Source organism: Antedon mediterranea, chromosome 5 (genome assembly GCF_964355755.1).
Source record: "Antedon mediterranea chromosome 5, ecAntMedi1.1, whole genome shotgun sequence".
Taxonomy (NCBI): Eukaryota; Metazoa; Echinodermata; class Crinoidea; order Comatulida; family Antedonidae; genus Antedon; species Antedon mediterranea.
Window position 1 is genome coordinate 7,419,391 of NC_092674.1, and position 11,364 is coordinate 7,430,754.

The following is an 11,364-nucleotide window of genomic DNA, read 5'->3' on the forward strand; positions in this document are numbered from 1 at the left end:
ATAAAAGTATACACACAAAATCCACAAAGTTGTAAAATAACTCAAAACAAAGCTTTAATTTCAATCAACTTCAACTTTTAACAATCCAGTAAGCACTTTAAGCAACAGCTTCACAATAACTTTACAATATAATATCCAACCTCTAATCCAACCTCTAATCCAACCTTCTTCAAAAAAATGCTTCAATCAAAAATCCTTCTCCCACTTACAATTGTCATACGTCCCCTTATATACAATATGTTCATAACCTTCTAGATCATTCCTTATACTTCTTTTTATTCTATTGATTACAGTTTCTATTTTAGTAATTGTCGGCGCAACGGTAAAACAAAACAACTACTAAATGTATACAGTAAACTATGCAATTTATTCCAAGTGAATCAAGTGAGGATTCTCAATAAATAGATAAAATATACAATATACAATATTTGATAAGACAATGCAGTAAACGGTGTAGCTAAGATGCTGGTTGAGAAAAGAGTGTGTTAATAATGTGGTCAGTGCATGGTAATATTGGGCTTGGCCCATCTCATCTGACCAATTAGGATTAAGAGAATTAATGTGGTTTTCTGTTAGAGTCATTAACATTCTTAAAATCCATTAGCTCCCAGGTAAAAATTCCAGTTGAGAACAGTTGGAAATTTCAACTGGTCCAACTGGTCTTCAACTGGTCTAACTGGTTTCCAACTGGTTCAACTGGTTTTAACAACTGGTCAACTGGTTTTTCAACTGGTCTAACTGGTTTTTCCAACTGGTCAACTGGTTTTTCCACTGGTCAACTGGTTTTTCAACTGGTCGACTGGTTTTTCAACTGGTCAACTGGTTTTTCAAACTGGTCAACTGGTTTTTCAACTGGTCAACTGGTTTTTCAAACTGGTCAACTGGTTTTTCAAACTGGTCAACTGGTTTTTCAACAGGTCAACTGGTTTTTCCAACTGGCCAACTGGTATTCCCAAAGCTCAACTGAGTTCAACTAGTCAACTGGTCCAATCGGTTTTTCAACCGGGCAAGGTTGTTTCAATTGGTTTTGCAACTAGTTTTTTTCCTAACAACCAAGGGAATTCGGAGAAGAGCGAAAGCGGATGGCTGGGTGTACGTCGTGGGAGTACGGGAGAGGACCCAGGGGAGAGGTGGGGGGGGGGTTCTAGGTTGAGGTGACGGGAATAGAAGCATGGTCCGTAATTACCATTCAAAATACAATTAATATTATTATTTGTAATCCTATATTATTGCAACAAACAATTATTTAAATTAAATCAAATAAAATCGAGTAAAGAATAAGAAATACTGCACAACTTTTTGAAAATAATGGAGCATGCGTCGTATAGGCCGGCAGACCGTAAACAACCAATCAGAAAACTGCAAGCCAACAGCCAAAAACGGCTCCCTTTGTTTTTGTGCCAGTGTAGCTCGGCGGCAAAATCGGCGATCACGCAGCACAGAGATGCCAGGTCTAGAATGGGTATTATTGGCTAATCGCATCAAATTAAGGATGAGGCACAAATGTTGCTGTTTTATAAAAGGTAGGCCTGACATATATGTCTATTATTATCTCTTATTACTATAGGCATAGGCCTACAAACTATGATCAAAGATCGACAACAAAATGGAGGCCTCGCCGCTCGCTGCATGCTGGCTAGTAAGCTAGGCGCTTCAGCCTTGGCTTGCCCCACCTTGCTAGCTGATTGATTACATGGCTGTGTACGACCGCAAATTGTCTTATTGGCCTCTACATAGTACTAGCCTATAGTAGGCTAGAAACAAAGCCCAACAATACTATATTATTAACCTATTATTAGCCTACATGTCATTACCACACAAACGAGATTTATTTCCATTCATCCATTCATGATCACTTTTGTTATTTTGGCCTACTAGGCTAGGCCTCTAGTAGTTGTAGGCCCAAACTAGCTACAGTAGTACTACTGTTCTTCATGTTGTATTATCACTACTCTAGCTAGTGTCGTGATGACATGCATGGCTGCTATTTTAACATATCCTAAGCCTAGGCTAGCCTACTAATCTAATAATAAAGCAAACTAATCCATGCTGTTTTAGTCTGTCTCCGTTTCCTTAAACTAAATATCCTATATTTCTTAATTTTCCTTCAATTTTTTTCATACACAATTGCAGGTGATTTACAGTTTACTTGAATACAACAAACAAGGCTATAAACCAACCAAAAAAGTACAGCAGTACAATTTGAAGGGTAAATATATTTATGTATTGTATACTTTCTTTCTTGGAATGATCCAAAAAAATAGTTATTTATATGGCTTTTGGCCCAAATAATATACAATTTAACAATTCAATCAATAACATTAGAGTGCGTTTAAGAATTCTGTTCTACGTTAAAATGAAAAAAATATATATATTTTCCAAGCTTAGTAATGAGATATTTGTAGTAGACATAAGATAAATATATTTTAATTTAGAGGGGTTATTTGTATAAAATGAAAATATATTTAGTTCTAATATCTGAATAAAAGGGACAAACTAAAGTGAAATGATACTCATCTTCAATAGAGAGAAATGGCGAACCGACGCACGTCTAAAATCCGAGTGGGTATAAAATCATAACAAACCGTTGAGGGCGACACATTTCCTATGTTTATACACGTGAATCATGGCGTTGTCTAACCAATGTTGTTGCTGTAACGCTCATAATTCTTGTTGTATTTGTGTATTTACACAATAAAACAATGAAATATGTATAAAAGTCATCCATCATTCACAATCATATTCCTAAAAATATCTCATATCTGTAGGTCTACATTAGACTTGGCCTATAGTATTATAGTAGAATGGTGTTATCAAGCATCATTACTGGCGGTAGCCCCCCTGCAGGAAGCATCACTAGCCACATAACAAAATGGCAGTTGTCAAGCTGAAACTAATGCTAGTCCTACATCTACTAGAGAGGCTCTATTTAGTCTTACTACCTAGCTAGGAGACGCCTAGCAGCACCCTAGCTAAAGTAGTAGTAGTACAGTATGCAATAAAGAATTTCCAATATTATTATTATAATAACCGATAATCCGTGCTAGGCTCGAGGTACTACAGCATACATGCCAACTATCTAGGGCCTAGAGCTGGGTACAGTATACAGTATATAACAAAAACGCGTCTTAATTCAATCCAAATTAAAATAAAATATGTTAAGATTTGCCCATATAACATTAAAATTGATAAGGGTGTTGCAAAAAAAAAAAGATACTGCTATTATGTGTGTTTTAAACGTTCTTTTCTACCTTCCTTTTTAACTCAACCCATCGGAATTTCCCATACAAAAACATGTGGCGAAATGGTTTGTTTACAATCTATACCCACTCGGTGAAATTTGAGTGACGTCATCGCGGTTCGCCATTTCTCTCTATTGCTTGTAGAGAACATAATTTGGATAATCATTAATTAATAAATTGATTAATATATGATTCCATCTTCCTTTTTCAGTAAAACAGTATATAAATTGATACTTGAGATTTGAATTTGATTTATTCCTTGTACTACCAGTATATTGTTTATTTAATCAATTTGTTTTGGTTTTTCTCTTTCAGGACTAATTTTGTCAACATGACTAAATAAAGAAGGTGGCCATAACTTCATAAATATATTACTGAATAAATCTCCATTTTCATGGACCTGTAAAAAGGAAACGGCAGGGATATGCTGACATTTGTGTAGATGTAGGGGTTATGCAGGTCGTTAAGACCTTTGTGGGGTAATTAACTACAGTACTGCAGAATTGAAAGTAACTACTGTAATTGTAAATATTAAAGTTAATAAAATAAACAGTTAAACAATAAGTTCTGTAGTTTGTGTAATTTGTTTTTGTACTGAAATTTACCAGTTGGGAAAATTCTCAACTGGGAAAAATGTACAACTGGGAAAATTTACAACTGGGATTGATCAGACCAGTTGGAAAATTCACAACTGGGATTATCAGACCAGTTGAGAAATTTACAACTGGTAAAATTTACAACTGGGATTATCAGACCAGTTGGAAAATTCACAACTGGGAAATTCACAACTGGTAATTGTCTCAATTCACAACAGGGAAAATTCCCAACTGGGAAATTTCCCAACTGGTCTTCAACTGGAATTTTTACCTGGGCTAGAAAAGTGAAGGTAACAGGAAGGTAACCTGTCAATGTGAGGTTAAATAAAGAGATATATAGAGGATGTATAAATAATCAAATTAAAAGTAAATGTTGAATTGTTTAAAAGCTATGTGGTAGGTCTGCTACAGGAGCCCCCTTCCAGTGAAAGAATTAATGATAGAACGAGACAAAACGTTGAGGGAAATGAACATGTCTACCAGAACGAGTAGTACGGGGAGGGGTTGCCAAAATGGGTGACGGGTTGGTTGGTTTGACTAGGGGTGATGCTTGTAGCTTGGGAGTGAGGGTTTGCTCTTGGCTTTTAAATATATCAGTATCCAAATGAGCTACCTTTAAGCGATCAATACTGACTGTGTCCTGTCGACCATTTAGATCGAGAACAAAGTGTTTGTCTGTTCGACTTAATACCTTAAATGGACCATCATATGGACGTTGTAAGGGTTTTCGAACAGAGTCCCTTCGCACAAAAACATGGGTACAATTAAATATTTCTTGATTGATATAGGATTTACGGTTAGAGTTGGTGCGGGTAGGTGTGGGACGTAGTTTACTCATATTATCACGCAATCTATCAATATAATTAGAATAATCACAATGTTCAGAGTTTGAATTAAAGAATTGTCCAGGTAATCTTAAAGTAGTGCCATAAACAAGTTCAGCTGCACTATGACCTAGATCAGCCTTAAGGGCTGTACGAATGCCTAAAAGTACTATAGGTAAATGTTCTGTCCATTTAGTGTGATCATTATGTGCTTTGAGAGAACCCTTCAAATGTCGATGAAAACGTTCTACAAGTCCGTTCGCAATAGGATGGTATGCAGTTGTATGAATGTGCTTAGTTCCTAGTAAGTTGGCGAGTGAATGAAATAATGCAGATTCAAATTGTCTTCCTCGATCTGTTGTAATGGTTGAAGGTATTCCGAATGAAGCGATCCATCGATTGACAAATGCGTGTGCGACAGTATCGGCTGTGATATCCGGAATAGGTACGGCTTCGGGCCATCGAGTAAAACGATCGATAAAAGTGAGTAAATAAGAAAAACCATTTGACGGAGGGAGAGGTCCAACAATATCTATATGTACATGGTCAAAACGGGCGTCAGGTGTAGAAAAAGTAGAGAGTGGCGAAACGGTGTGCCGGTGTACTTTGGAACGTTGACATTGAATGCATGTTTGAGACCATCGTCGTACATCACGATTGATTGCTGGCCATACGAAACGGTCAGTAATTAAACGTTGTGTTGCTCGTATACCAGGATGTGATAGCGAATGTAGAGTGTCAAATATTATGCGTCTGAATTCTTGTGGGATATATGGACGTGGATTGCCTTTGGAAATATCACAAAGAATTGTAGAGTCAGAAGTTGGAATTGGAAAGTTTTGAAATTGTAGTGAAAACGGTGATTCAAGTAGCTTGTGCAATTCATCGTCATTCTTTTGTGCAGCAGCAATAAGACTAAAATCAACAATGTTAGTTGTGTTGTGACTGAAAGTATTAAGTTCGATTCGCGACAATGCATCAGCTGCTGCATTAGCTTTTCCACTCACATGGCGTATGTCCGTTGTGAATTGAGATATGAAATCGAGATGACGGATTTCGCGTGGCGAGTGACGATTTGGTTTGGCGAGTAAAGCATACACAAGTGGCTTATGGTCAGTAAAAATATGAAATGAGCGTCCTTCAAGTGAATGACGAAAATGTTTAACTGAAAGGTATGCCGCCAAAAGTTCACGACCAAATGTGCTGTATCGCGTCTGCGCTGGTTTCAACTTCTGTGAGAAAAATGAAATAGGTTGCCAATTGTTGTCAATGCATTGTTGTAGTATACCCCCTATGGCCACATCCGAAGCGTCAACCATGATACTTAAAGGTGCATCTTGCTGCGGATGGGTGAGAAGTGTAGCACTTGCGAGGGCGACTTTAATATTATTAAATCCCAATAAAGCTGCGTCGGTCCATACCAGATCCTGTTTCTTACCTGCCCCAACAAGTAGAGCTGTGACAGGTTGTAAAATCTGGGCACACTGCGGTATAAATCGCCTATAAAAGTTAATAAGTCCAAGGAATTCACGTAGTTTGCGTAAAGAAGTTGGTTGTGGAAAGTTTTGTATCGCTTCGACCTTTACTTGAAGTGGTCGGACACCTTGCGAATCAACATGATGTCCAAGAAACTCGAGTGACGAAACTCCAAATTGGCATTTCGCTGGGTTGAGAACAACGCCATACTCATTAAGACGTGTGAATAGTTGATGAAGATGAGTTTCGTGTTCCTCGGCGTTGGAACTTGCAACAAGCAGGTCGTCGATATAAGCGTAGCAAAAATCCAATCCACGCGTTACCTGATCAATAAAACGTTGAAAAGTTTGAGCGGCATTGCGGAGGCCAAATGGCATTCTAACAAATTCAAAAAGTCCAAATGGTGTAGTAATTGCTGTTTTATGAACATCAGCAGGTTCAACTGGTATCTGATGGTAAGCTCGGACGAGATCAATCTTAGAAAATATAGTGGATCCGTGCAGAGATGCTGTAAAATCGTGCATGTACGGGATAGGATACCGATCTGCAACAGTAGCATTGTTCAATGCTCGATAATCCCCACAGGGACGCCAATCCCCAGGAGTTTTCTTAGGCACCATATGTAAAGGTGATGCCCAGTTACTTTTAGAGGGGCGTATAATTCCAAGCTGCATCATGTGTTCAAATTCATGTCTGGCTGTTTTGCAGCGGTCATGTGCGAGCCGTCGAGGATGTGACGAAATTGGTGGGCCATGGGTCTGAATATGATGTGTCACATCGTGTTTTAGCGACGCTTCCTGATAACAAGGGCGTGTAATGTTTGGGAATTTTGTAAGAATGTAGTCCCAATTGGACTTAGCCTCAAGGGTGGTAAATATAAGACCGAGAGGCGAAGTTTTGGAGGCGACACCTTGAATACTCAGGTTGGTGGTAGTGTCAATGAGTCGTCGATTATTCATATCGACTAACAGTCCAAAATGTCTTAAAAAATCAGCCCCTATGATGGGGTGTGTGACGTCTGCGACAACAAATAACCATTGAGATGTTCGTCTCAAACCTAAGTCTAAGGTTACAGAGCGATGTCCATAAGTGTTGATAGATGTATTATTTGCGGCAGTCAAAGTAGACTCTTGTCGCCTATGTAGACGCTCATGGCGAGTAGGTGGAACAACGCTAACTTCTGCCCCAGTGTCTATGAGGAAACGTTGTTTGGATAATTGATTAACAATAAAGAAAAGGCGACTTACGATTTGACGGCCAGCAACATTCGTCGCATTTAGTTGTCGGCGTTGGAGTTTTCCGAACACGGCGGATTGCATTTTCGAGCATTTACTCCAAATTTTTCATGGTACCAACAGAGTTGAGGAGTGTTGTTTGAATGTTGAGCTGAGCGATTGGTACTGTTAATAGGTTGAGCAGGAGATGAATGCCTACCACTCGATCGATTTCGGTGTCGACTTGTGCTGCGACTTTGATATCTGTTGTGCCGTCGGTCAGATTGCAAGGAATTAACTTGCGTCGACAGTTGTTGAATCTGTTTTTGCAGGTTTTCAAGGGTCGCAGACAAAGAGGGTGTATTGTCCGTGTGTACTGCCGATACATTTGTTGGCGCAGTTGCAGTTACAGATACTTCAATAATTTTGTCAGCCAATGATGTCAAGCTTCCAAGGTCCAACTCATCCTTGGTTGAAGCTAGGATAAGCTGTACATTAGTTGGGAGGCGACTTAAGAATAGTTGTTTCATAATTGAAGATTCAAGTGGCCTGTCGCCTAAGAGTTGTAACATCCGTCGGTATAATTGCGACGGTTTCCTATCCCCCAACTCCTCGGCCGTCAGGAGTTGGCGGAGGCGCTGTTGGTCGGAGTCAGTTGTCCGACGTATTAAGGTATCTTTCAAGTTCACATACCTGTTATCAGTAGGCGGGTTGAGAAGTAGATCCCGAACTTCCTGCGCAATTTCAGGTTGCAATGATCCGACTAAGTAAGCGTATTTTGTAGCATCTACTGTAATCCCACGCGTTGTGAACTGTGCTTCCACTTGGGTGAACCACAATATCGGATCATTGGGCCAGTATGGAGGCAGTTTCAACGCTACCGAAGAAATTGGCCTGTTGACGATTGCTGCGTCAGGAGCGGGCACCACAGGTTGTTCCTGGTGCTGGGGTTGTGCTGGAGATTGCGGTAGCTGTCGTTGTTGCTGTTGTCCTTCCATTTTAAGTTAAATTCGGTATAAGAAAGTCGAGGGTCACCACTTTAGTAATTGTCGGCGCAACGGTAAAACAAAACAACTACTAAATGTATACAGTAAACTATGCAATTTATTCCAAGTGAATCAAGTGAGGATTCTCAATAAATAGATAAAATATACAATATACAATATTTGATAAGACAATGCAGTAAACGGTGTAGCTAAGATGCTGGTTGAGAAAAGAGTGTGTTAATAATGTGGTCAGTGCATGGTAATATTGGGCTTGGCCCATCTCATCTGACCAATTAGGATTAAGAGAATTAATGTGGTTTTCTGTTAGAGTCATTAACATTCTTAAAATCCATTAGCTAGAAAAGTGAAGGTAACAGGAAGGTAACCTGTCAATGTGAGGTTAAATAAAGAGATATATAGAGGATGTATAAATAATCAAATTAAAAGTAAATGTTGAATTGTTTAAAAGCTATGTGGTAGGTCTGCTACACTATTAATAGCACTTCTGGAATGTTCTTGATTGTTCTTATTAATTATACATGGTTTCTTAAATCAAAACATCTTATTCTAGAATGTTCTTGTAGATACTAAGTTACTGTATCTGTTTAGGAATGGTAATTTATTACAATTATATGTCCGGTTATTAGTTTACAACAAAGTTCATGCTTATGACTTACCTAAACAAATTGGATTAATTATTATGACTTGTTCTAAATTATCTGCAACGAACATTTTAGCCTAGATTCACAGGTTTTAATTTCTGTATTTTTGTGGTAATTTCGAGGAATTACAATTTTTCATAACTAACATTTGTTGAACCAAAAAAGAGTCTTGATGCTTACACTCAGGAACAGGACAATTTTATTATTCTTTCCTCCTCATAGTTTTCAGTTGATACAATAACTGGTGGCTAATAGAGCAATTGGATATTGATTGATTATTATTGTTGCCTGGGTTTTGTGGTCGATCGATCGATGAGATGACGAACAAAGAATAGAACGATAACCGTGAAAAGAAACTGGTATGTAAGTCTAAACAATATTAATATTGCTATTGTAGGCAAAAACACTTGCAGCACCTCATGGTTCTGACAAAGTAGTTTGTCTATTGTATATATTATTATTTTACAATCGTTCAATGCTACGTGCATGTTTACGTATGTTATTACTACCGCAAGAGTAAATACTAATATTGCGCCCTTTATTGCTTTTAAAGATTATTCAAGAGTGTTCATCTGTCATGGCATCTAAAGAAGTGATTAAAGGAATTGAAGCCGCAGCACTAGAGTGTCCTTTTATGTATGAACCGCTTCAAAAGACCTAAGATTCTAACATGTGTTCATTCATTCTGTCTTAGATGTCTTGAAAAATGGGTGAAGAAAAGCAATGGAGAACTAAGCTGCCCAACATGTCGTGATGTTTGCCAGATTCCAGAAGGAGGGCTTAAAAACCTGAAGAACAACATGTTCATCAGTGGCTTGTTGGACTACGTTATGACATTGGAGCAGAAGACAGCTCCAACCTGTAGTCTTTGTAGTACAGTAGCACGTTTCGTCTGTCAAGACTGTGATGAGTTGTATTGTACAAGTCACAGAAGTGACCACACAAAAATGAAGATGTCACAACATCATTGCATTGTTACGTTGGAAGAATATGCTACTCTTGATCCTTTGGAGCGTCTGGCTTCTAAACCTGTGTTATGCTCTGAACATAATATGCCATTTCTTTTCTACTGTGACTCGTGTGAGATTCCTGTATGCGTTGGATGTACACAAATTGAACATTCTAAATCTGATGGTCATAACATAGTCGAAATAAAAACTGCGTTTGAATCATTCTCAACACGTTCACAAAGCTTCATTAAAACAGCAGATGAAAGATTAGGTAGCCTTCAATCAATTGCTAATGAACTGAAAAAGAAGGAGGCATTGGAAATGTCTACTTACAAGAAGCGTCAAGCGACAATTACAGAAGAAGCAGATAAAGCACACCGATTGATTGATCAGTATAAAACGGAACAGTTACAAGAACTCGAATCAACTTACCAACGCAACCTTAAATTACTTAACGCCCATGTAAGTGATGTTGAATTAGCTATTGCTAAATTCTCCAGTATGCAGGGAATTGCACATACCTTGATACATAGCCCAAACCATGCTATGGCACTAAGGTCAAGTTCCGATGTTTCCAAACGAATGGACGAACATTTAAAGCAAAATGTAATTACTGATGATATGCAGAAACCAAATGTTTCAAAGTACAATAACTCCAGATTAGAAGTATTAGTGAAATCTGCAACTGATATTTCAAAATCAACATTAATTGATGATTTTGGAATAACGTTTATAACGAGGGATTCCAAAGGAGCAGCTGTCTATATAAAAGATTTAAAAGTCAAATGCTGGAGAGTAGACCATAAATCAACTAAGGATAATAGACCCGACTGTGTGTCATTACGTATCACTGATGAACACAATGGCCGTTACATCATTGAAGATAGCATTTGGTTGTCAAGTTGTACTTTGATCTGTCTAATTATTAATGGATCTGATGTATTATTCAAAACTTTTAAGATTGATTCAAGGGGTTCCTGGTCTATAAACCCATCGGACCTCATACTTCTTTAAATAAGAATTATGTGTTTATTAAATTAACTTCACCTTAAATCATAGTAGGTTCGGTAAACATATTTGTTTCTCAGAAAAAAATTTACCACCGCTAGTTAAGTTTATACTGTACTATAATAAATTGTGTATTATTGTTATATATTCAGTTTTATATATATAGTTCAGTTTCAAAAGATTTTTGAATTACATATTTACCAGTCAATTTATTGTTTAAATCATTGTAGGAATTATTTCAGTCGACATTGATATTTACTTCATTATGATATTAAAGTGGGGTTCCGGGTTTAAATTGAATAGTAAAAAATGTAAAATATATTTGTTTGTCTCTTGAACGGTAAAAGTTTCAATTTATATAAGCGCCCAGTGAAGCAGAACGAAGGCTGTGAAATGAGGCCAGATT

At 37.8% G+C, this 11,364-nt stretch overlaps 1 protein-coding gene and 1 long non-coding RNA gene across 2 annotated transcripts; both read left to right on the forward strand.

Annotated features, from left to right (window-relative positions):
* The first annotated feature begins 1,377 nt into the window (after positions 1–1,377).
* Positions 1,378–3,806, forward strand: LOC140049396 (uncharacterized). The gene is made up of 3 exons (XR_011845245.1): positions 1,378–1,523; positions 2,134–2,209; positions 3,558–3,806. It is a non-coding gene; the product is annotated as an uncharacterized lncRNA (long non-coding RNA).
* A 5,832-nt stretch (positions 3,807–9,638) lies between these two features.
* LOC140049102 (tripartite motif-containing protein 2-like) lies at positions 9,639–10,964 on the forward strand. Its single transcript, XM_072093928.1, has one exon. It carries the CDS (start codon positions 9,639–9,641, stop codon positions 10,962–10,964), a length of 1,326 nt encoding a protein of 441 aa, XP_071950029.1.
* Positions 10,965–11,364: the final 400 nt, after the last annotated feature.